The sequence below is a fragment of the Fundulus heteroclitus genome, chromosome 6, assembly GCF_011125445.2.
Source record: "Fundulus heteroclitus isolate FHET01 chromosome 6, MU-UCD_Fhet_4.1, whole genome shotgun sequence".
NCBI classification, from domain to species: domain Eukaryota; kingdom Metazoa; phylum Chordata; class Actinopteri; order Cyprinodontiformes; family Fundulidae; genus Fundulus; species Fundulus heteroclitus.
Genome location: NC_046366.1, coordinates 21857640 through 21882461, shown reverse-complemented (window position 1 = coordinate 21882461; position 24822 = coordinate 21857640). Strand labels below are relative to the sequence as shown.

Genomic DNA, 24822 nt, shown 5'->3' with positions numbered 1-24822 from the left:
TGATTGAAATAGATATTTCTGGTTTTATCTCATGAACTACTAACAAAATAATAATAATTTATAAAAATGACAAGTGGTCAATATTAGAAAAAAAATATGTAGTGTTTTCAGACTTCAAGCAATGAAAGGAAAATATATTTAGCCTATATTAAATTTTAATTAACAACACTAATGTTTTGCAACAGGAAGAGTCCTGAAATCAATAGTAAAAACACTACTGTCACGTGTCCTGTCATGTTCTTCACCACACTTTCACATCTCTCTTGTAAAAGAGAAGTTGTGCTTCTATTAGACTAAATAAAGGTTTAATATCTGATAGGTTCAGGTGATTACCTAATGTGCTTGTGGGATGGGATAGCTGTCACACATGTGGAGATGCTGATTTTAAGACTTTGCACTGGTCTCTTAACTGATTTCCAGACCTGCTTATATGAAGTTATTTTTTCTTTTAAAACATACACTTTAAAAAGCTATTGAATAAACACCCCTTCAAACTTAATTGAAGTTTTCACTAGATATCCTTCTGTGCAAAACAGTATTCCCTTATGCCATTCTGCTCTTCATAGAGTAACACTGGAAGTGGAACGATGGAGTTGGTATTTTTAGAAACAAGCCACATTTATGGACAAGCTCTTTAGGGAAACAATAGAAAGTGAGCTGCAGATAAAAGCTGTTATTAATATATTTATTTTATTTTACTGGGTTTTACATAGCTGCATGCCGGCTTCTCTTCTGTAACTCCTCTGAGTGAGACGGAGAACAGGCGCAAGGGGAGAAGCGCAGCTGAGGGCATGTGTAGTGACTATTTGATATGCAAATATCTGATGATGTTATCTTAGTTGTCCACACCGCCTACACGGGATTGCCTAGTAGGCAACGGCCCAAGGTAGGGGTGCCTAAACTATTTCCAAGGGTCATTTGAGGCCCTTGAAAAGAATTTCTCTTCAAACTCAATTCAAGAGTGGCACAAATTTAGCTCAAAACCAAACGCACTAGAGGCAGTTGGATACAGATTATGTGCAATTCAGTTTTCTTGTTAAGCAGGTAAAACTGAAATAGAAAATACTATTTTTTTTAAACATTTTAAAAATAAAATATACAATTTTGCAGCCTATGAGTAAGTTCCATTTGACCGTTTTGCCCAGTGGGGTAAAAACGTTTAGACAGCACCAATCTAAGGGGAGGGTGGTAACTCAGAAAGACAAGGTACAGCCTGCAGGTTCGCTGCTTAACATACACAGTGCTCCTAGCTGGCCATTTGGAGTTTCAAAACACCGTTATATTAACAAGAGTGACGAGTGGTGCCACTTTAGGTCCCACGCCATGGCTGTAAATGCTTTTTTTTGCGAACAGAAATGTTTGCAAGTAGGCAAATTATAGAAGACCTCTTTCAGTTAACACGTTGAGGAAGGGTACGACTGCACTTCTCTGACCACTCGGGCACTTTGTCAAGCGTCTCATTAAAGGATCTCTAAATTGTAGAAGTGACGGGAGGGACAGTTTTAGCTGTTTTGGAAGAAAAGGTATTTTAAAACCGGGTAAACTTTGATAGTGGTAACCGGCCCATGCCTACTTCTGACCCAAACACTTGAGAAAAAGTTGCCAAACTGATTCAAACGACACAAACCAACATAGATAAATGATTAATGACAGCAGAGCTCAGTACTTACATAATAAGGGTGATTATTCATTCTTTCACACGTACAAGCAGACACATTCGCAAAATAATCTTCCCTTTCTCCTTCTTGTGAGGCTGCGAATGAAAGCTGATCTTTGGCAGCTGACATTTACAAGATCTCTGCGAACCGAAACGTCTTCAACTACTGGTTTAATGTTGCATTTTGGGCAGCAGGAAGGACTTCAGCGATATCTTCTGTCTGCTTGCTGTGTCACTCGGTATCCATCCTCCACACCGGCGGAACAGAAGGAGAAAGGATCGAAGCAATCTGTGATTAAGGCAGTCTCATTAATATTGCAGAGTGGTTTTGTTTTTTTGTTTTGTTTTTTTTTTTATTATTTTGGCTCCTGTTGTGGAGACAGACTGCCACAACAGTCATGAGTTTCTTTTGCTCCGGCTTTTCGTCCTTACAGAGAAGAGATGAGTAGGTGTGAACGGTAAAGGTGAACGAAAACCAGAGAGTGATCCAAAACGTTAGCTCCATGGAGGAAGAATATCCGATCGAAAACAACATCAAGCTGTAATCCTCTTTGGAAGAAAACGTCATATTTGGTTTATGTATGGGATTCGTATCTCCTCAAGGTGAATTATGTTATATAGGGATACTAGACCAAAAAAAAAAAAGAGGAAGAAAAAAAAAAGCACAACCCAGGGCGACTGCGTTAAGTAAAGTAGAGGCCTAGATCTAATTTGTCCTCTGAAGTTTAGCGCCGGGGGCTTTTAAAGCGGCGTGCAGAGACGGGGATGGACAAAGATCCCACTTACAGTAGATTATTTCTGTCCCACTTAACTGAGTTCATTTCGAGATCCAAAGAAAAATCAAAGCAGATACATACACATTAGTAGGACAAAGGAGCTCTGCCGCTGTCTTCTACCGAGGTCAGCTGATAGTTTCCCTTCCTTGCAGCTCACGTTTTACATGTTCCAGCTGTTCTGAGATCTGCCCAAACGGCAAAACCTCAAGCACTGTACTTCTTTACAGTCCTTCAGTTTCTAGGGCTTTAACCACAAACTAGGCATTTATCAGAGCTCCACACCAGTCTCTATACAGTAACAGTCCCTTTAGACCCATTCCTGCATGGAGCGCTTGCAGTACAGTATGTGCCTCTGTGTGCTCTTCCTCCTGAACTGGAAAACGGTGTAGAGGAGGACCATCATGCACAGCGCCAGGACGCAGGGAATGGCGATGGCCACGGCCTTCTCCGTACCCCCTACGCTGTCCAGTTTGATGACGACATCCACGTCGTTGTTGTCACAGTGCCGTTCGTCCGCCGCCGGTGGATTCCAGCCCCAGTCGGGGTCGGCCGGGAGGCCGTCGCAGCCCATGAAGTCTCTCAGAATAGACCTGGGGTAGCCGGGCTCCACGCGAAGCAGCTGGTTGTTAAATTTCCAGTACTCCTTTCCCTTGTAGAAGTAGGTGAAGCCTGCAAGGGAGATGGGGATATAAGGGAGCACAAACGTTTTATTTATTTTTAATTAGGATTAAATATTAGCCCAGCTATGGTTGTTTTAATGCTGACCTGTTTAGTTACTCTGCCGTCATGTGAAGTACTGCAACTAGGGCGGCATACGTACTAAACAACAAAACATTATCCATTTCCTGTACAACCTTCTATATATATATATATATATATATATATATATATATATATATATATATATATATATATATATATATATATATATATATATATATATATATATATATATGTATGTCATGCTGGGATGGTAGGCATATGATCATACTGGAGATCATAGACTAGACTATCACTTTTAATTCTCTCACTGAAAAGTCAAATTAAAGTATAGGAGCATTTATTTTACAATCGTAAAATATAATTTAAGCTTCAAAAATGGCAACTTTCATTTGATATATTTGACAAAAAAAGTCAAAATTAAATTAAAACATTCAGATGAAAAAAGGACAAAAGAAAATATTCTTGAGTTTCGGGATCTTAAGTTTGGTTGGGCTCTGATCGCAGGTCTAAATTACAGTAAAGGATTGTAAACAATACAACAGAGGCTGTATTTATTTACTGTTTTTGGAGTAAAGAAAAACAGTGAGGTAAAAAATGTCAGTAGCGTAAATGGCAGAAGACAGATCATTCTCAAAAGATGATAAAAAATAAAAGGAATACTTATTTTTAAGAACACAAGTTAACAAAAATTTGCATTTAGAAAATGACAGTACAGCAGTCCATTCCCTTGTGTTTTGATGATTTATCTTTGGTGATGAAAGGCCTTCTTTCCATCAGCCTGAACAGATCCTCTATCAGATCTTAGTTGGGACTCTGGCTGGGCCACACCAAAATGTTAATATTACTTCAACTCAGAAGAAACACAAAGATCAAATTGTTGGGATGTGCCACAGCTCAAGCAACCTGTAGTTTCATACAAAATCTGGATAAAATGTGTATACAATCTTATCACCACAGTTATATCCATTCTAAATGTACAAGTATCATGGTCATTGTAATGCAGTGGCATAATGTCATTCTGGAAATTTTAAAATGTCCAACCTTTATCTTGATTATTCAGTTGGGAAAAAAACATCTATATAAAGAAATATCACTAGTGTTATTCTTTTTCCATGTATTTGCACCCCCACTGTTAATACTTCGTTAATACAACCCTCTTTTTGCACACAGGTCAACACTTTGTCTTTTATATAAGATTTCAAAAAGCTGGAGCAGACAGGTAAGACATTTATAGGTCTACAGGATATAGGTCTTGGAACTGTGATGGCCATGGAGTAAGGTTGATCTTGTGTCTCGTAAACCTCTTCTGTGCAGCTTGGCTGTATTTTTGAGAGACAGTAGGGACACATTTTCATTTTACTGGCAGAAGCCACCTGATTCTTAAGAAAATCTCCTGGTATTTCCAAAATATTCCCAATGCCTTGCAACATAACAAGGTTCCCAGGGCCTTTGGAAGAGACACAAGCCCACAGCATCACTGATCCTCCTCTGTGTTAAGAGTGGACAGCAGGTACTCTTCCATACATTCTAGACCCCCTCTGAAGCATTTGTAGTCAAAAAGTGAAATCCCTCACCGGACCAAAGCACGTGGCTCCAGTTAAATCCCCACTGGAGTTTAGCAAACCCCACAAGTTTAAACTTGTGACATGAGGATAGAAAAAGGCTGTTCTTTCCTGTTTGCACACCCCAGCAAGCAGTTGTAATGCGGTTTGGGTCTAAATAATTACTGTGAAGACATTTTGACCCCGAGATGCCTGACCTCATTAAGCATCCGCCTCGTTGTGTTTGAAGGAAAGATGCATATAGACCTTCGTCTAGCATTTATTTCACCAGGGTTTTTAGGCGTTCTTAGACTGTTGCAATCCACGTACCATTCGCCTTGTCCACAAAAGCCCCCTGTGGAGAGTCAGGGATGCCCTTCCAGATGGTGATGGGTTTAGGGTAACCTGGGTCCATCGTCCTCATGTCCTCATTGTACCTCCAGTATCTAAAAAAAAAATTAATCAAAATTAAAATAACGTGATAAACACCAGCAGGTAATTAGAGCTTTTGATGCTTGTCTCTTGTTAATTGATCCAACATGCTCAAATGCTCTGTTCTCTCACAAAGACAGAGACAATTTTCACTGTTACTAATAAAACATACATTATAATAAACAAAAGCATATTATGTATAGGTGTTGCACTTTCTCTGTTCCCTAAGATGCACACTATGCAGAACGGCCCCAACACAACTAAGTTAAATTTGCTGAATCATTTCTTATAACCACATGAAAATATGCAAGGCATATTATCTGCAGAGTCATGACCTTTTTGCTTGCATTTTCGTAATGTTTAGCTTTTGATGCTGCTGTATTGGGGATGCTTTTGGATTGCAGTATTTGGCCGGCGAGTGTGCAGACAGCAGCTAACTGATGATGTACGGATGTGAGGAGTTAAACAAATAAAGCTACATTTAAGCTTCTCTCAGGCACTCTGCTTCAGGTCCACCAGATCATTTAGCATAGAAGAGATTTTCCAACCAAACGTACTTTTATCGATAATTTTTGCCTGTGCTTTAGTATGTAAAGGCAGTGATGCAATTTCACAAGCTGAGTAGGTTTGATCTGAGTGCTGTAGTACGTTTTGTGAAAACCTCCTTTTTTATTTCTAAATGGTTTAGGTTTATGTGTTCCTTAATGAAGAGTTGGAAGCTAATTTTAGCTCTAGGTTTGTAAAACACACCTGACGTTTGTGCTTATGTAAACGGTGGGGAATTTGATACGATGATGAAACCTATGGACCGGCTCTTTGCCATCTCTCACTGTATTTAGCGACCAACAACTGACTCATTTCACATGACAGGAAAACACAATCAGTCATCCACGCCGCGTTTATCTGCAACGCAGATTAGTCTCAGAAGCTTTTGTGACTGACGCGCTCCTCACACGCTGGTGCGCAAACCCGTAAAATGATCAACCAAAAGGCCATTCGAAGAGGACCATCAGCCCCATGGCCACTCATCCCGGCTGAGGGATGAAATCAACTTTATAATTATCAGCACAACATCCCTTTTTTATCGATCGTAACAATCTGCGGATTGAGATGACAAAGCGTTTTGTCAGCTCCCTCCACGGGGCGCTTTAACCTCCAGGATGTGATTTATCTCAACAGCTGAACATGTGAGTCAGACTCGTATGTTCTCATACTGTACGGCCGCTGTGACGCACGTAGATAAACAACAGATCTTCTCATTTAGGTGTCCTAGAGAGACTCCAAAAATTATTTTTGGGTCCCTTTAAATCAAAATAACACCTGGTCCCATAAAGAACCTCCAACGAAGGCGTTAAAGTCATTGCATTTGCTAAAGTTGAGTCTCACTGCTGTGGTTGTATAAATAAAAATGCCCTGATATTCTGGAAAATGGTCCCTCTTGGTTTGTAGGAATGGGAAATAGTGAGGCAGTTTTTATCAGGTTGATTTAAAATGCTACCATGTAACTGAAAATAAAAAGTTGGCTTCTTTGACTCTTAGCCCATCTCGCAAGGATTCAGAAAAAAAACATTACAATTGATATTTAATTGATGGAAATAAATCCAAAAATTAAAATGCAACCACCAGCTGGGTCATTTCATTTAAGCCCAATGCTACGTCCATGCTGGGGTTGGTACGTTTTAGCTAGAGGGTGTAATGGCACCTCCAGTTGGGAGACCTGACCATGCAAAATATTTTAGCAAACTCAGGTTGACGTGCAAGGTACCTCACGCCAAGCTGCCTGCTGGTGTGCGTGTATTCAATATGGAAATAATGATTAGGATTCAATATATTGTGCAGCTTTGATTAGGACAGCACTTGACTGTCCTAAACAAATAGACTGGTCAAACCTGGAAGGAAACACTCTACAGTGAGAATAGAATAGAATCAATTATCCATCCATCCATTTTCCAAACCGCTTTATCCCTCATGGGGTCGCGGGGGGTGCTGGTGCCTATCTCCAGCGTTCAATGGGCGAGAGGCAGGGTACACCCTGGACAGGTCGCCAGTCTGTCGCAGTAGAATCAATTAATTAATTAATTAATTAAATACCTTTATTGTCCCACAATGGGGAAATTCTGGTTTGACAGTGGCAAAGCCACGTTGACAGGATGCACCAGAGTTACAGACTAGATTAAGTAATATGAATAAAAAAAAGCTAATTTAGCAACAAAAAAAAAAAAAAAAGGATGTACAGGAAAATCTCTTCTTGTCTCGCTTCATAGTCATAAGCCAAATTACTCTTCTATTTTGAATATGTTGGGCACGGAGCAGAAAAACCGCCACTGGAACTAATTATCCAAACAGACCTGTCTCCTTTGAAGAAGTAGGTCTTGGCGGCTTCTTCCCACCAGACGGCCGTCTCGATGCTCTGCGTGGGCATGCCGCTCCCGAACAGAGAGATGTCCTGAGGGTAGGAGGGCTGAAGATGCCGATCCTTGAACACCCAGAAACGGTTTCCTAACACAAAAAAACGACGTTAGCATGCAACGATGACCTGAAATCACACTACACAAAAAAAAAAAAAAAAAAAAACCCTGCAGGATTTCTGCTCGCTCGCGCCCCTCTCTGTGGGTTATTTTTCTTCATGAGGTTTCACAGACCAGATGTTTCATAAGCTTGTTTAAAGATTATCTGCACGCCACAGAATCTAAGCTCGGTGGTGCTCTGAAGGCAACTCTGCTGAGTCTTGTTGTTCTGAGTCTTTTTGAAGTTATTGTTGCATTTAATTCAGTTTGATCATAAGTGCCTCGGGCAGAGGGAGGAAAGCTGGTGTGGCGCAGTGTGTGTGTGTGTGTGTGTGTGTGTGCGTGTGTGTGTGTGTGAGGGCTAGGTGGCTAGACGCTGACGCACACACACCCATGCGTCCACACATGGCTAAGTCCCTGTGAGTGAATAAATAAAGCAAGAGGCTCTCTGATCCCACTGGGTGACAGATGTCATGTTAATCTGCCTGATGGACGCATGTCTCTCTGGGACCTGCACCCATTCTCCAGCCACACAGAAGTCGGCAAAAGCTCACAGTGAGCCACTCTGTTATCATGTGGTTAAAAAAGGATATTGTGTGTTTAAGAGTTCACAGTTCAATTTATATCGGTTGAGACACGTGTTTTCAATGCACCAATGCCACCACCGTCACATGACAACCACACTTTATGTAGTTTTTTGGGTTTTTATGTGGTGGACCAATAGAAAGCAATGCACAAATGGGAGGTGGAATGAAAATGATGCATAGTTTTGAATTTTTAGTTAAAAAAAAATTTAATCTGAAAAGTTCTGAGTGCATATTAGCAAACCCAGAGGCCAGACTTTGTGGAACCACCTTGTGCTGCAAGTACGGCTGCAGGTCCCTTGGGGCATGTCTCTACCAGCTTTGCAGATCAAAGCAGATATATTTCTGCATCTCTGCAGCTGCAGCTTGCCGTGCCCCCTACATGACTTGTGTCTAACTGCAGACGGGAGCTCTTCCTACCCTTTTCTAAAAGGATATCAAGGACAGATCTATGGAGGGCGTGACTGATAGTTGTCCTTAACGACCTCTAGCTCCTCCAGAGTTACCATGGACCTCTTGTAGACTTACATCACTCTGATCAATGCTCTCCTCCCACAGCCTCTCAGTTTAAACTAGGGCTGGACAATATAGGGAAAAAATCATATTGATAAAATAGAAATCATATTGCATCAATTTCGATAAATTCAAAACACATATGTTAAGTGCAGCCCTGGCCATTTTATGCTGTTCCTTAGTAACCTATTTTTAGATACAGTACTCACAAACACTGAATTCAAGCTCAAGCTTTTATTCAACCAACTTTTTACCAAAACTACAAGTTTTTAAAAAAGAAAAACAGACCCTTGCTCTCTGAACCCTTTGAAGAGGGCAGAGCTTGGTGACAGAGGTTCCTGGGTCTGCGTTGTGATTGGTTGGGAGAATGTAATGAATGTAATATTAACCTACATGGATAAAATGCACAAGGAAGGAAAACTTTTATTCTATTGAACTTTTTATTGACCCTTTTGTCTATCATCGATATACGTCTATCAATCAATCAGTATATATCGTGATTGATTTACCTTCCAGCCTTACTTTAAACTCATAGTTTAACCTTCTCTCACCACCACCACCCTCAGCAGAATCCTCATCTTGTAGATGACCATACCAGCTTCTACTACAGGTTCACAGCTCCTACCGACTCGTCCACATCTCACTCTGACAAACATGCTCCATGTGCACATCCCACCCCTTCGGCTCCAGGACCTGACAATGTCGCCCCCTCATGCTTGAAAGCTTGCACTGACCAACTGGGCCTCATCTGCACTCAGATCTTCATCAGGTCTCTGGAGCTGTATAAGGTTCACCTCCTGCTTCGAACAATCCATCATCCCCAAGAAATGGAGAACCTATATATATATATTTATATATATATATATATATAGATATATATGTGTATCTATATATCTATATCTATGTATCTATATATATATATATATCTATATATATCTATATCTATCTATATATACATATATGTGTATATATATATGTGTATATATATCCAAATGTATGTATGTATGTATGTATATATATATATATATATATATCTATACATACATATATATACATACATATATATACATACATATATATATATATATATACATATATATATATATATATATATATATATAAAATATATATATAAATAAGTCTTTATTGAGTTTAAAGTAGAACTGAAGTTACAATTTTTGTTTGTGTGCACAACTTTTGCAGTTAAAACTGGTTCTGATTTTAATACAGATTTATTCCAAAAAGTTCAGATTTTTGGGTGAAAAAATTAATATACCATGCTTAATTTGTCCTCCAAATCACAATAGATCACTGCCTTGTGGTGATCTATTGCATACAATCACAAATTGTACAAGGAAAGAATAGCAGCACTGTAAGTGTCCATTTAATCTTATTGACATCATAATATTTAATTAGTTAGCAAAGTAAAAGCCGTTTTTTAAATTACCTTTGAAAAAGACAAACTTTCCTTCGCTGTTTTCATACACTGCATCAATCTTGGGGGGCAACCCTTGCCAGAAGTGATTGATTGGCATGGGGTAGCCAGGGACCACTGAATTGTCCCGTACCCTCCAGAACCATTGGTCCTGCAGAAATACACAGTTTAGAACCATCATTGTCTCTAAATCTCTGTAAGATCAGCAGGAATGCTTTCCTCATGGTGATAATTCAATTTACCTTGAAGACAAAAAGCTCCTGTCGGAGGATGGCCAGAGTGTTGAAGCCTCCATCGCAGATGTTCGGTTTGGAGTTGGGGTTGGACGGCTTGGACCCCTGCGGAGGGCGGTGGGGTCTGGCATGGCGGTCGTGTTTCCGGGGGTCTGAGGGCAGGTGGAAACGAGGAGGTGGAACCGTAGGTGGAGGGCTGGTGGGCTGCGGCGCTTTATCCGGTGGTCCTATAAATACAAGCTGCAGTGTCACAACCTGTTCTCTCTGAATCAGAACTTCACTGCTGTGTTTTTGTGAGATTTCGCTATTTCCAAGACTCTCCCCGCTGAGAGATATTCTCACCAACGCAACCTTTTCTTTCTGGGTTGATTATTTTTTTTTTCCCTCTTTTGCAATCTGTTAGTTGACTCACGTTGCTTTGAAAAACACAAATTGGCTGACCTCTTTAGCAGCTGACAAATGCTGCTTACTGGCATTCAACCCAGCAGGACTGACACCGCAGCATTTGAAATGGTGACGAAGTTTCAGGGCTGTGTAATTTGGTGCTTTGTGATGTGGTGCATCTTTACTGAAGTGTTTGAACAGCGTGGTGCATGCAAACTGTTCCTAGATGACGTAGCATTTTAAAAAGAGATTGTAAAGCAGGCATGTCCAAAGTGTGGCCCGGGGGCCATTTGTGGCCCCTGTACTGATTTTGGGTGGCCCCCCAAACTGCATTTGAAGAAAGATTTGGTCTACCAGCACAGGTGGCTGATGAAGATGGAAGATTTTAGGTTTTAATTAGGGCAAAATTATTACAGAAAAGTTAAAATCCTGCAATTGAAAATGTAAAGTGCAACATAAAGTATTCATCTTTTAATAAACACCCTTTTGACTTTCTCTTTAATTTCATTGTAACATCAATCCAATGGCATTTAATCACTCAAATACTGACTTTGATGCGTTAACTCTTCTTTGAATTCAGTTATTAAAACTAACTAATTACAGCAAGTGTTTTCACAGAACAATTCACCCAAATACTGTTCTTATATTTCTAGACCAAAAAGAGTTCAGTTTATTATTGTTAGAGACAAATTAAATTATTCTAAATAATCTGCAAACTGGATGAACACAACAAATGAGCAAGACCCTTTACATTTTTGATCTGCAATGATTTGCACATATATTTCCTACAAAAATCTGACTTATTTATTTAAAATGATCATATTTCGTAGAGTTAATTTTTTTGGCCCTCGAGTTCCTTTGACTTGACAACTTTGGCCCATGTGCCGAAAAGTTTGGACACCCCTGTTGTAAAGTGAAGCGTTACCGTAGATTTTCTGGATGCCCTGCAGGTCATCTTGAGGTAGTTTGAAGTTCTCCGTGTCCATGTACTGGTAGAAGGGAGCCATGATGGCGGTGGGGTCGTTTGAGTGCTCCAGGCCGAGGGCGTGCCCGAGCTCGTGAACCGCAACCAAGAAGAGGTCATTGCCTAGAAAGGGAAAGAGAAGATCTGCAGTGAGAATAAAATTCCTCGGTCGTAGGGAAGGAGAGTATGTAACGCTCAGTCTGGATGGATACTTGGATATTTATTTGGTACTAACATCTGAATACAACTAGGGATCAATAAATATAAGAATAAATAAACTCAGGAGGATGGAGTAAAATTAGCATTCAGACCACTTAAGCTATCTTCTGAGGTTGAATTGGACAACTAGGAGTAGAAAACAGCTGAGGACGTGCAGGAAAGCTGAAAAAGAGCCTCAGCGTGTGTTTTTGATTGCCTGAGTTGCTCTGCTCCTAACTTTACTGGGGAATTGAATGTTTGTAAGCAATTTAACATTAAATGCAACTCGGGCAGATCTTAAATGCATTTTGTGTGAATGGCAAAGCGGTTTTAGGTCATTGAATGAATGTATTATTTTTGCAGAAACATTAGCGGACTTGGAAAAACTCCAGCAGGTAAGTCAGCATAAAGCTTTACTATTTGACATAAGCTGCATATTTATTTTCGTGGTCATGAAGCAAACATCAAATGGCAGGTAATTGCATATTTATGTGATCGTATCACCCAGACTTGAGGCCTATACCATTTGTAGGATTCACAGTGGTCCCTCAGAGACGAGCAAGACTCGATAAACCCAAATGATGCAAGCGACTCTTGAATTAGGCTCATAAATGAGATAAAAACATTTTTCAACATCAAGGAAATTGGTTCTTGTCTCCAAAACCCCGTGTTGATAGTTGTATCCATCTGTCACGGCAAGCTTCACTTCACAACCACAAACTTCAATGTATTTTAATTTGATTTTAAGTGATGCATAATTGTGAAGTAAAAAAAAAAATAGTGCATGCTTTTGAAGACTTTTCTTAAATCACAGTCCGAGAATTGTGCCATGCATTTGTAGTCAACGCTCGATCAATACTTTGTAGAACAACTTTACAATATAGTTAGATATTCTTACCCATTCTTCTTTGAAAAATACCTCAAGCTTAATTAGATTTGGTGCAGAGTGTCTCTTTTTTCCAGGATTTGCCTGTTTTTTTAGATCCATCTATTTTCCCATCATCTTTGACCGGCATCCCCGGCCGCATATACGAGGGGCTGAAAGCAAATGCAGCTGACACTTTTCCGATTTTTATTTGTTACAGTGTTTTAAAACCATGCTTTGTTTTTTTTCGTCCACCTCACAGTTACGATCAGGTGATAAGGAAACGCCCGAGGAACATGAACGCTTTAACAAGGCCCTGCATCTTTCAGCTTTAGGTTATGAGACCCATCGCATGCAATCCAGATTTAGTTTGATCGTTTGTAATTTCTATTACTGGTGCCTGCCAGAGCTGCTTACTTCTGTGTCTGATTTGTAATGCATATTGATTTATTTTCTTTTGCCGTGAACTATGTGTGCATTTGGGAACTAAGCATCCGACGTCAGAACATAAATCAACCACTTTAATGGAAACGTATTACTCAATCGATATTCAATATCAATGTTACCCCCGCCCCCTTTAATGGTTACATCTTTAATGGTTTCTGTGAACTGAGCATTTTAACAATCCGGCACAGTCTTGTTAGGGCTGGGCGATATGGATTAAAAAATAAATCTCCGATTTTATCATACCAAATCCGATTAATCGATTTTTTCCTCCTTTTTGTTTCATAAAAAGAAATTAAAGAAATTATTTTAACACCTTGCTTTTTATGTCAAGCATTTTGTCAGGGAGTTGACCTGAATTCAAAGTGCAACTAAAAACAAGCTGTGAAACATGCTTGTAAAACAAGATGGCAGCCGTGCCATTATAAACAATGAAAATATAACAAAACATTTGCTGCTAGTGGTATTACACATTGAGCTAAGAACATGCTGCACTGCACTTGTGAACTTCAAACTGAGTTTAAAAAAAGAGTAAATAAGTAAATGAAGTACCTCGTATTATAGTAAAAAAAAGTTTCTACAATATTTTGACAATACATTTGCCTAAACATATATTCAGCATCACATGCTGTTCTCTTCATGGAAACCCAATGAGTCTATTGGCAAAATAAAATCCAGATTTTCCAAAAACGAAATCTTAAAGAATTGTAAATTCGAATTAATCGATTAAATCGATTTATCGCCCAGCCCCAAGTCTTGTGCACTCTGTTTTAAACAGACAATAAATAAAACACACATGCAAAAAAAGCCTGATGGTTTACGTCTGAAATGAACAATTACTTGGTTTCCCCGGTCCGCAGTTTTGTTCTTGTAAAAATGGCACGAAACATTACGAGTAAAGATAACTGAAAGCCAATCATGAAGCAGCAGGACTTTCTCCTCATTCCCTACACAAAGGAGGATAAGTCACATGTGGGAAAACGGCTCGAATAAAGCAGAAGGACACACGCTCACGTTTCTGCCAAGGACACACATGTAATGCACCTGAGCGTAAAGGAGCGTCGGATATGTTCGGGGAGTCGTTGCCGGTTGCCAAAGCGCGCACAGACGGAGAACTAAAAACGTCGCAGCCGATGGATGTGGTCAGCCCGGAGTGTCAGTCCGATTTAGGGAGGAATTACAACTCATATGTACGTACAGTGACTGAACCTGTCCCGAAGAGATGGTTGCCCTTTGCAAGGATGATATGCGCTGGTGCCAGGAGCGCTGCATAGAACCAGCACTGACCCTCAGCCAGCAGCAAAAAGGTTACACCTCCCCTCTCTCTCCCCCTTTTTACCTCATCCAACCAGCCTCTCCCACCCATGGGCAAAAAAAAAAAAAAAAAAAAAAAAAAAAAAGCGGCCCGTGAGGACTCCCTGGAGACAAACTGGAGCTACCATTAGCACAAATGTCAACATGCAGCATTTACAGTTCCACTGCTGTGAAAGCCCATTAAAGATGGTGCTGCTTCCTTGGCACACATGCTGAGAAAGGAGCTTTTTATTTTTTTCTTCTTCTTTTTCTTTTTTTTTCTTCAGCCTCAGCGGTCAAAATGGATAACCAAGGGATGCTGCTCAGGGGGCGAGCATGCATCTGACTTGGGAGTCCAAGACTATTACCATTAGAGAACAAAAGGAGAGAATGAGGGGAAGGAGCTGATGGGAGGCAAGTGGTATCCCTGAACAAACACAATGCGAGCTACAACCCTCCTCCCTCCCGAATGGAAGGGGAGAAAGTTAGAGCATGGCGGCTTGATAATAGCGAAGCCGTCTGGTGGCGCTTTCGCAAGCCTGCCACCCCGTAGGTAGGGTAATTAAAGAGTGTTTGGTTGAATGCCTTAGAAAGGTATCCTATTTTCCTCTCTGAGAGCTGCGTCGCTGCAACCACTGTGCTACAGAAATTTAATAAATGCGGATAACCATTATCATGTGCCAGCAAACGCGGAAAAACCTTAAAATAGCAGCGTACTCCATCCTGTCATCTGAAGAGCTTATTATACAGACAGAAACTAAAGTCCTGACAGATGGGGCGATGCATCTTTATAGAGCAGCGTCGCATCAAACACATCTTAGTGTTCTTTGTTTTTGGCTGAGCGTCCCTCACACTCTGCCCTGAGATACTGTCGTTCTCATAACACCCTCCAGCCAGGCCATCTGTACTTCCCTGATCTGGCATCCATCACTTCTTATCAATCTCTCCCCACGACGGCACTTTTTACTGTTTGCTTTCCTCACTTCTTCCACTTAGGTTATTTATTTCTCCATCTTCCTTGTCATCTGTCTCTCTGTTGTTGCCTCTTCTTTTCTTGTCTTATATATAGTATTGGTACCGTGAACTTTTTTCCAATCTTGTCATGTTGCACAAACCAACTTTTATCTATCTATCTATCTATCTATCTATCTATCTATCTATATATATATATATATATATATATATATATATATATATATATATATAGATATATATATATATATGTGGATCATTTAGACTCCCGGCTTTATACACCAGGGTGAGGACAGTTTGTTTAACTGAATGAAAAAGAGATTATGTAACGGTTTCGAAACACGTCGCATATATATATATATATATATATATATATAATATATATATATATATATATATATATATATATATATATATATATATATATACATAAATAAATATATATATATATATATATATATATCTAGATATATATATATATATATTATATAGATACATAAATAAATATATATATATATATATATATATAGATAGATATATATATATAGATACATAAATAAATATAGATATATACATTATAACAAATAAAATCTGAAAAGTGTGGCATGCATTTGCGTTCAGACCCCCTGTCTCCAGATGTGGAAAGGCCTTACCCCCAGACCTTTCCACATCTGGAGACTTTTGCCCATTCTTGTTTGCACAACGGCTCACACTCGATTAAATTTGACATAAACAAAATCTTTCAAGCCTGGCAATATATTTTCAATTGCATTTAGGCCAGGACTCTTGACTGGGCAAATATAACACATGAACTCTAAGGGTCTTGTCCGCCTGCCCCAGTATCAAGTCTTTTAACAGATTTTCCTCCAGGATTTTCTTGTATTCATTTCTCCCATCCACTCCTTACAGCTTCAACGTCTTTGCTGTTGAAAAGCATCTCGACCACCATGAGCCATCGTAGGGATGCTGAACTTAATATACAGTTAGTTAGTTTTCTGTTGACCTAAACAGCTTGTGAACATTTACTACAAAGTTGGAAAAATTTTATCGGTTATAGCTTATGGCTTTCTTTCAACAGTGGATTTCTCATTATTCTTCTATCAGAAAAGTCAGATTAGAGGAGTGTGCAACTAATAGTTGTCCTGTCAAGATATTCACCCATCTGACCACTCGTTTTCTGCAGATCTTCCAGTTACCATGGTCATGTCTCCTTGCCTCGCCCTTTCGGTTTAGATGCCCATGCATTAGCAGATTTGCAGTTGTGCCATATTCTTTCCATTTTTGGACAATGGATTGATCCATGAGGCATTTAAACCTTGTTTTGTAACCTAACCCTGCTTTAAACTTCTCCACGCATTTCTCCCTGTCCTGTCGTCTGTGCTCCTTGGTCTTAATGATGCTGATTGTTCACTAATGTTTTGTGAAAAACCTCCAGAGAATTTAAAAGGCACTTAGATAAAATTATCTACTTCTGAAAGGCACTGGATTTTATTTAGGTGTATCAGAGTAATGGGGGCAGGTTACGTTTACCACATGCCACAGTTTTCAGAATATTATTTCTGTAACTAACCCTAATTTGAGATAACACTCCCGTCTCACCATCATGGTTGGGGTTTCCAAGGGTCCAAGGCTCGTCTGAGTCAAAGTGCGTGTCCCCTCCTATGCCAGGGCCCGGAAAATAGGCATGGGCGAGGAATCCGCCCTCCCCATCGAAGGGCGAGCTGTCACCGTGAAAGCCAGAAGCGAAGATGATGGTGATGTCCACGTCACGCCTGCCAGTCTCCAGGGCGCTGTACGGAACGGCCTCGAAGCGCAGGGGAGTCACACCCTGCCACACATCAAACGCCCTCCGAATGGCATCATGAGTCTCCCGGGCGCCCACCTTTGGTGTGATATTTTTTATGCTGCAGGAAGACAAGCAACGACATCGATTTAGGAGGCTGCAGAGGCGCGGGGGCTGATAAAACGTTTGCCACAAAATACGGGCGTAAAAACGCTCCACTCTTTATCTCATTAACGGGGAGTGAACATTTTTAGTTTTCAGAATGAAGCCACACTTGGGGGGGTAGTAACACTTGACACAACTATTTCAAGACCAGCAGCTTTCACTGAACTTTTTAACACAACAGTCGTTATCAGGCCCTGGCAGGCAGAGAGGAAGGCAGAAATCATCTTCCTCGCTCTCTCTCTCTCTATCTCTCTCTCTCTCTCTCTCTCTCTCTCTCTCTCTCTCTCTCTCTCTCTCTCTCTCTCTCTCTCTCTCCCCTCATTTTCGGTGCGTAAAGCCTGGGCAGCAGCACCGGCTCAGCACTGATTGACATTCCATTAGAAGAGGTGTCTCATCAATTCAAATTCAGCGAGCAAGCAAAGAAGGATTTAAATAAATTGGCAGCGTTATCATCTATTACTGCTGTAACCTGTCAATTTGCGCTTTTGCCGCAGACCCGTTTATCAGTCCTCCTCAGGCCCGTTAAAAACCCAGAGCTTAATTATGCCAGATAAGATGAGAGTTTGACTATTTCTGCTGAGATTGTGGATCATTTGGACTCCCGGCTTTATATACACCAGGGTGAGGACAGTTTGTTTAACTTAATGAAAAAGAGATTATGTAACGGTTTCGAAACACGTCGCAGCTCATTTTTTAACCGTGCTGCATGCTATTTTCTGTGCTGCAATGCAAGCAATGCCCGCAGCGCAAAATTTAGGTGTTAATCTGTCGGTCTGTGCATGTGTGAATACCCCCCACACAGGCAACATATTTGTTCAGTCTCTATGACAACAAGCAGCATGCAATCCCAGGTGAATGAAGATGGTGAAAAAAAATAAAAAATTAAAAACATTGCGCAAAACAACCAACAAACAGAAAAAAACGAAAAATGAAAAACAAATAAAAATACATAAGTAGATAAAGTAAGAAAAATTAAATAACTGTGAGACTGAAACAACAATACGGGGAATGGGATGAACCTGCAGGAAGCTCGCCAGCCTCCGCAGCCGATGCCGCTGCCCCTCACCTGTAGGTGATGTGCGTACGCTGCCACTTCTGCCCTGTCAGGGCGTATCTCCTCCTCCGTGACCTCGTGGCGCTTTTAATCCTATCCGGGACTCCGCAGCGCGGCTTTTGCATCCACCTGGAATGGAGAGAAAGCAACAAAAGTTACGCTGGCCTTCAAACCGCCTGCGTCGCAGTTTTCGGGCTGCACGACGACACAAAGCGCAGAAGTGAACTCGTCGGTTCTCTTCTGCCCGCACTGACTCACAACGGCCAAAATGATAATCAGAAACAATAATCAAACGGATGCAAGACACCGCTAGACTACTTCTAAGACTACAGCTCTTTTTCATTCGTACAACATCGTTTATCACAACTACTGTACAAACACAATATGAAGGCAAAAACATTAGTTCTCACCTTAGAGTGATATCACTGCATGATCATGCAAAACGAGAAAAGGGAAAAGGGTTAAAACCTTCGCCTGGTCTTGTTTCAGGCGAGGTTATGGGGGCAGCGAGGGGGAGGTAAAAATGTGTATCTTTCCTTTAGTAACCCATTAAGAAATGCCTGTTCCTAGTCATTTCCCCACGTTCCTAAGTCTTCCAGACTCAAATTTCCAGAGTTCACATTCAAATGTTGACCTATTGTTCAAGTGTATATGCATGGATGGACCTTGAAATGTCCGTTCTGATTTGTTACCTGTTGATTAGCTGGAGCCACTACATCAGCAGGACATCGTGTGACCTACTAAAATGTTTGTCCTGCACAGGTTGTGTTTGTGCGTCTGCGACGCGTGCCGCGTGTCCACTTACTCCTTGGTTGTCTCATCCAGCGTCCCTGTGACATTGAGACCGTAGATGCGCTGCATGGCAGCAATGGCGGACTGCATGGTTTTGGCCGAGCGCAGGACGGACATTCCCGGTTCTGTGTGGGGAAGGTACCCGTACCTCTGTAGCCATCCCTGTGAGGGGGGGGAGAGCAAACACATAATCCTAACCCATCCCATCCCAGGATGTTGCAAAGCAATGTTGCTTTGGTCAGAGCTGCAATCTAATTAGAAAACAATAAAGTTTGCTGTATTATCTTTTAAGTAAATCGCTTTTTAATATGAAGTCAGCTTAGGCAAACAGTATGGTGGTGTGGTTACCTTGCCTTATTATGGCAGATTCGCTTTAGAAAAGGCAGAACATAAAATATTTCTGGTGTTGCGTCGTTGACTTTAATGATTTAAAGCCACAATACTCTGCATCTGGTTCAGGCAACGGCGTGAGAAGGTTGCTGGTCGCAGGTCAACATGTAGGCAGATTTAAGGTCCACTCTAGAAAACAATACCCAGCCCTATTTAAAAAATCACATTTACACATATACTGTCTTTATCCTACAACAGATGATTACAATGTTTTGGTGTGATATCTTTTAATTCATTCACTTATAAATTCCTTTAAAACCAAGCAGTAGTCTGGGTCATACGTCTCTTCCAGTGTTGTGGTGCTGATAAGCTGAAAGGTTTTTGGAAACCACTGCCCTGAAGAAAACGTTTTCTTTATCACAATTGCCCGGCAAAAAGAGCTAACTTTTTAAGTAGAATCGAAAAATTCAACCTTAGCATGAAAAAGAAAAGAAAATAAAGGGGATAATTTTATGGTGCAGTTCTACATTCTTCAAGCTCCATTCTCCTCTTCCAGTCCCACAGTAGATTGGCAGAGCACTTAGAGAGAGAGAGAGAGAGAGAGAAGTCCAGCGACAAGGTCTTAGATGTCTAAGTGATCTGGATCGGCTCCAAACTATAATGGGTACACCCTTTGCCTGCACTTCAGCTCTCTGCAAAGACTCGTTAAATCCATGTTGGCAGACTTGGCCTAAACCTGCTGGCAGACCGGCAGTAATGAAGATGGATCTCGGCCCCGGTGGAGATGTAAACAGTAAATATTAAGGTTTGTGTCTTGAAGCAGTGACCACCTTCCACGGGAGGTCAGTGGACAATTGTTTTTAATAATTGTTTCAGGTTGACCAATCCTTGCTCTCTAGCCCAGAAAAACACCCTAAAGCTAGACAACTTTAGCCCACACGTCCTTCCAAATTTAGTAAGCAAAGACACTAGGCTTGGTGGGCCCATTTTGATGCCTTGATTTATTTTCTTCTGTTGTCAACCGCATTTTAACATTGTTTTGATGGAAGGTATCATTGTCTTTTCCATGACTATTCACCAAAACCTTTGTTTAAAAGGGACAATTACCGGTACAATGGTAAATAGAGGTATAAAAAAGTTACTTTTAACAACTGCTAAGATTCGCAATGTTACTACGGTTTAAAGAAATGTTCCCAAGGGTTGGGAAAGGTTATAATGTTTATTTCCAGCTATCGCTAGGCGAGAGGCGGAGTAAACGCTGGACAGGTTGACATTCTGTCACAGGGCAATGCGGAGACACACAGGACAAACAGCCATGCACAAATACCCCTAAGGGTTGTTTAGAGAGACCAACTAACTACCATGCATTATTTTGGACTGCAGAACCAACAGAGAGCCAATGCATGCATGCAGAAAACATGCAAACTCCATGCAGAAAGACCGCAGGAGACCCAGGATGTTCTTGCTGCAAGGCAACAGCTCTAACTGCTGCCCCAAGCAGGTAGCCTGACTAGATTAAACCAGACGATGTCAGCTTCTTATACATGATGCTCAACTGGACTCAAAGACAACCTTAGACTGTCCCTGAACCCCTCTATTATCCAGGCTGTGCGCTTCAGGTTATTGTCCTGTCGTAAGATGACTCGTCACCTCAGTCTGAGGTCCAGAGCACTCTGAAGCAGATTTTCTGAAGCAGATTTTCTCAAAGAATCTCTCAGTGCTTAGCTTCTGTCATCTTACCCTCTGTGCGGTATTTTCTACCAGTTCCCAACACAGAAAAACATCACCACAGCATAATACTGCCACCACCATGCTTCAGAGTAAATAATGTGTAAGACTGCTTATTAGCAGTGCCCGTTTTTCTCCAGGACTGATACTTGGAGTTTAGGAGAAAAAGGGCATTCTGGTTCATTAGACTTGAGATTTTTTCTCATGGTTTGACATTCTCTAAAATGCTTTTTTTGGTCAAAATTTAAGCAAGCTGCCATAAGCCTTTCAGTGGGAAGTGGCTTCTGTCAGGCCTACAGGTCTGATTGGTGGAGTGCTTCAGCAGTATTTCACCTTCTAGATCAGGGGTCTGCAACGCGTGGCTCCGGAGCAGCAAGTGGCTCTTTGGACCTTCCACAAAGGCCGCTGATAACTTTGACTAAAAATGATAAAGAAGCAACTAAGATTTTTGAATATATACAAAAAATTTTTTAAGTATTTAGTATGTAAAAAAAGTCCTTAAATTTTTTTTTTAGATTCTCGTCATTCTCGTCATTGGGTAGGAAACTATGTGCAATGTTTGTACGTAATTTTCCAAAATTATCAAGATCTCATAGAATAAGACGTATTCATCCACTTTTCTTATTTTAAAATAATAATAATAAATAAAACTGTATGTTTTTCAAATGACAACAAGTTTCCTATTATAGATATTTCATGAAAATAACAAGCTGTCTTTTTCAGAAGGTAATACTAATGTTGCAGCTCTAAATAAAACATATTTAGCTGGACTGAGGGCAAAAAATGACTTTTTGGACTGGAAAGGTTGCAGATCCCTGACCTAGATGCTTCTCCCATCTCCACAAAGGAACACTGAATCTTCGCTTGAACAACGATTGAGTTCCTGGTCACCTCTGACCAAAACCCTTGATCCATGATACCTTAGTTTGATCAGAAGATGGTCTTGCTGGTTCTGAATTTCTCTTCTTTAAATAATGGACACTGCAGAACTCTTCGGTACGCTCAGATCCTGGAGGTCTACAAATGATTCATTTGACTTCCCTGCTTGGTTTCCATTGTAGAAACATATGTAGTATACGCGGTCAGCTCAAAGACAGATGTAGTCAAGTGTCTTCCACACCAACTCAAGTTCAGCCCACTGAATGAAACCCAGTTGGACTCCGATCAGGCTGCAGAAGCATCTCAGTGGAAATCACAGGCACCTGAGCTCAGTTTAGGCCTTCATACCAAAGTGAGCATATTTACCATTTATGGTTAAATGTTGGTTTTTAAAAAAAAATAATAATAATTTTACACCAAAAATATCGGTGAAAATGTATTTGAATTTGTAATTAAGGGCTGTTTTTTAGTAGATAAAAAAGAAAGAAAACAATGTGCGAAAAAATATACTTTACCAAAACTGATTTTTTCACTGCACTGAATTAAAACTGGGATTGAATTACAGTGAAATAATTATATTCTGTGTCTATGATTGGAATAATTTAACCACAGATTTCTGCATATAAATTAGAGGTGTTTGTCTTTTAAAGGGGCCTTCGGATGGCAGGTGCCGTGAATTAGCGGTATAAAAATAAACTGCATTCAAAGTGAATCAAAATACACTCAGATGGGTTTGTAGAACAAGTTTGTAGCGACACAAAATGTGGGGGGGGAAAAAACAGAATGGGAAGGGAATATTTTTTACAGTCACTGCATGCGATTTTAACAGCAAAAGGAATTATTTTTACTCTAAAACTGCTATTATTTGATGCCGGACGTTTTAAATCTGCGTGGAATCATTGCGGAACGGTGGTATCATTCCACAGTGGAAATCTCACAACACCCAGTGCCTATTATCTATCATCTTACACTTTACTGTCAAGCCTCTCTCTACGGTGAGCCTGGAGTGCTTAGAGGAGCATGTCAGCAGAAATGAAACCGTGCATCGTTAGAAACGGTGCACTCGGGCCGAGCTTTGGATTCAAATGTTCTCACCAGGAGCTGAGGGAGCAGGCAGACAGCACGGATGGTGACAGCAGCCAGTGTTTGTGTCTTTGCAGCTTCCGGTCGGTGAGTGTGCGGCCCGGTCCTACATGCTCATCCTCTACGAAACCAGACTGTTTTTTTTTTCTTTTAAGAGCATCACCAGACTCAGAGCTGAAAACATGAGGTCCAGGTGTGCCCACCTTATCTGCAGCCCACCTGCTTCCCCTGTCCACCCCCCCCCCCTCTCCTCCTCCCTTCCTCCCCAACTGCTCCCCTTTTCTGCTCGTCTAAACCTCTTGTTTATCCTGGTGTTGCCTCTGCTCGGCTTGTGCCTTGTCTGCAGGCACACATTTTAGACACATACTAGGCAGAATGAAGCAAGCCATTAAACTGAATAATGATGCGTATGTGTTACTGTCAGCTTCAGCGTTTAATTTCTTCACAGTGGAAAGAGAGGGGGGGGCAGCCTGTGGTGAGGATGGTAATGACATCAATTAATCAGGTACAAACTAATAGCAAATCCTATTATGCAACGTGTAAATGTTTAATCTGCTCCAACACTAGATGATCCTGTAAAAATAATAATAATAATAACCTGTCTCTCTCACCTAATGATGACCTGTCACGAAAACACCTTCAACATGAAAACAGGCATCCTATCTGGTTCAAGCATCGCAATGAAACAACCTTTATATGAGCCGTTTCCCTATAAATAATGCATCCAAGGAGGAACATGTCCATTTTTTTTGTGTATGTGTGTTTTTGTTGCTTTTGCAGTTCACAATGTCTCCACGATGACGATCCAGAGCAGATTCAGCATGCATATGTGTTGTTTTTCCGCGCAGAGGCAGCTGATGTGGAGGAGAGGAGGAAGAGGAGGAGGAGGAGGAGGAGGAGGGGAGGCCGTGCAAAGAGGGAGATCAAAAAAAATAAATCTTACCTCAACGCTGAACTGATGCTGCTCCTCTCCGGACACGGATCGCGAAATCCAAAGCAAGAGATGCAAGCAGAGCGCTGCCGCGTAAAAGCAATCCGGTGGTTTTCTTTTACTGGCGGATACTAAGGTCATAATGACCCGCTTTTCTTCCTTCCTCGCTGTTTATTTTAGGAGAAGCCGCCCGTCTGCTTTGTGTCAAATGAAAACCATCGGTGCGAGCTGTCAAGGCGAGGATTCGGCCCGATTCCAAAAAAAAAAAAAAAAAAAAAAAAAGACGTCTTTTGATTCAGAAACGCGAATCCCGCCGACGACGTGCTGGAGAGATGCGTGCCCCTGGTGTCAAGCGGAGAGGACTCGGCGCGTCACGGCTGCTGCCCTCGCCATTCTGATTCACGCCAGCGGCTGCATCCATCCACAGCGGTATCGATGGCCATGTACAGTAAAGCTACCCAGTCTGCGCAAGATAGGCTCCCTCCCGACTCCACGCCTGCGCTTTGATTCCTCACACAGCGCAGCATCACAAGAGCTGCCCTATAGGCTGCAGCCT

General features: G+C 41.0%; 1 protein-coding gene across 2 annotated transcripts; it reads right to left on the bottom strand.

Moving 5' to 3' along the window:
- Positions 1-1337: 1337 nt before the first annotated feature.
- mmp16b (matrix metallopeptidase 16b (membrane-inserted)) lies at positions 1338-24822 on the bottom strand. Of its 2 annotated transcripts, XM_036138336.1 has the most exons (11): positions 24279-24822; positions 19329-19477; positions 18934-18948; positions 18536-18652; positions 17121-17425; positions 11711-11872; positions 10411-10628; positions 10181-10319; positions 7478-7628; positions 5028-5143; positions 1338-3102 (listed from the first exon to the last, which is right to left on the bottom strand). In XM_036138336.1, the coding sequence occupies exons 1-11, from the start codon at positions 24405-24407 to the stop codon at positions 2741-2743; spliced, it is 1863 nt and encodes a 620-aa protein (XP_035994229.1). In that variant the 5' UTR covers positions 24408-24822; the 3' UTR covers positions 1338-2740. The 2 variants fall into 2 exon arrangements, with proteins under 2 accessions (XP_035994229.1, XP_012710990.1); XM_012855536.3 differs by lacking the exon at positions 18934-18948 and having other exon boundaries at positions 24279-24821.

Excerpts from the sequence above, each read along its gene's own strand:
- mmp16b (XM_036138336.1), bottom strand. The coding sequence starts at position 24,407 with ATGACCTTAGTATCCGCCAGTAAAAGAAAACCACCGGATTGCTTTTAC. Across the intron at positions 10,320-10,410 it reads AGGAGCTTTTTGTCTTCAAG|GACCAATGGTTCTGGAGGGT; the intron begins GTAAATTGAATT and ends GTATTTCTGCAG. Across the intron at positions 7,629-10,180 it reads AAAGTTTGTCTTTTTCAAAG|GAAACCGTTTCTGGGTGTTC; the intron begins GTAATTTAAAAA and ends TTTTTGTGTTAG.